The 1343-nt window shown below is 41.2% G+C and overlaps 1 protein-coding gene across 1 annotated transcript in view; it reads left to right on the top strand.

The window, feature by feature from the left end:
• Positions 1 to 373: 373 nt before the first annotated feature.
• Positions 374 to 1343, top strand: part of acer3 (alkaline ceramidase 3) — a gene marked incomplete in the record, with an annotated part of 33606 nt that continues 32636 nt past the window's right edge. The window contains 1 exon segment of the mRNA XM_014021136.1: positions 374 to 536. Coding sequence (XP_013876590.1) covers positions 434 to 536 — 103 coding nt within the window.

Consider the following 1343-nt stretch of genomic DNA (forward strand, 5'->3'; position numbering starts at 1 on the left):
GAAGAACCCATCCAGAAGACCTATACAATTTTTTTTCCTTTTGATTTTTTACCTGGATTACTGAGATGCATCAGGACACTTTTTCAAACCTTGTTTTACATCCCTACGGATGTATAAAAACACTTAGTTAAAAMAAATCTGACTGAGTTTATCATAATTCATGTATGAAGGGGTTAATTGGTTCATTTAAAGTACATTATTTTATTAACTTATTGTTCCATTTATATATTTTTGCTTTTATTTTGAATGATGTCACTTTTGGTCCTCCATACCAGTCGGAGCTGTGTGTCTCCAAGCCCTGCGGCTGTTCTGTTGTTAAAAATGTCCTAACCGGGCTTCCGTAGCCAGCAGCGTGTTTCTGTGGAGGCGGAGGGCTCGTGCTGTGATGGGGCTACAGATCCGTTAGCGCTCTTCTTCCTCCTGCTCTCACATCATGGCTCCCTCCGCGGACAGRCAGGGCTTCTGGGGCCAGCCGACCTCCACGCTGGACTGGTGTGAGGAGAATTATGTCGTCTCGGTTTACGTCGCTGAATTCTGTGAGTGAAACATTTCTGCACCGTTTACCGACAGCCCGCTGCAGACCGAGCTGAATGATTCATGAAGAGCGAGCCTACATCCGGCTGTAAATAACAACTATAATATTCTGCTTTATGAGCTGTGAGTTAGCTGAAATAACCTGCTGACCATAACATGATCAGAGTAAATACTGTGGAGCTGTTATACTGTTGTAAACATATAATAATATAATAACCAGACAGCAGGAATGTCGTCCTCTTATCTGTCATCTTCATGCTTTTGTTGAACAAAAAGAAAACAGGTTTCTCTACTRTTATCTGAGAGGATCAGACTGATCTGCACTTTTACTGACTGCAGGGACATTTAGTCCAACATGTCTGATTTGATTGGTTGTTATCATCAAGGTCATCAGTCTGTCATCAGATTGTGGAGTGAAACTCCTGCAGGTGTTGGTCCACAGCTGAGGAGCTTCTGGAGCCACTTTATTTAACCATGATGAGCTTTAATCAACACAAAGACGAGCTGAACTGGTTTCTTTCACAGACACCAGTTCAGATGTTTGTGGTAAAACCTGAGAACATTAATAASCCTTCATGTGCCTTTATAACATCTGGAGTTAACTCCACTCAGGCTGGCTGCTGTTTGCATCCCACAGCAGATCCACAGGGTTGGTAGTAGCTGACAGTCATTCACAACACAGACTCAGAGCACTAACACATATTAAATTCCTTCAGGAAACAAGTTTTTATTTTACGTTTGTTGATTGGCTGCAACGATTAATCGAAGACTAATCGATTATTAAAATAATCAATGACTAATTTAATAAT

The sequence above is a fragment of the Austrofundulus limnaeus genome, unplaced genomic scaffold, assembly GCF_001266775.1.
Source record: "Austrofundulus limnaeus strain Quisiro unplaced genomic scaffold, Austrofundulus_limnaeus-1.0 Scaffold279, whole genome shotgun sequence".
In the NCBI taxonomy this organism is placed as follows: Eukaryota; Metazoa; Chordata; class Actinopteri; order Cyprinodontiformes; family Rivulidae; genus Austrofundulus; species Austrofundulus limnaeus.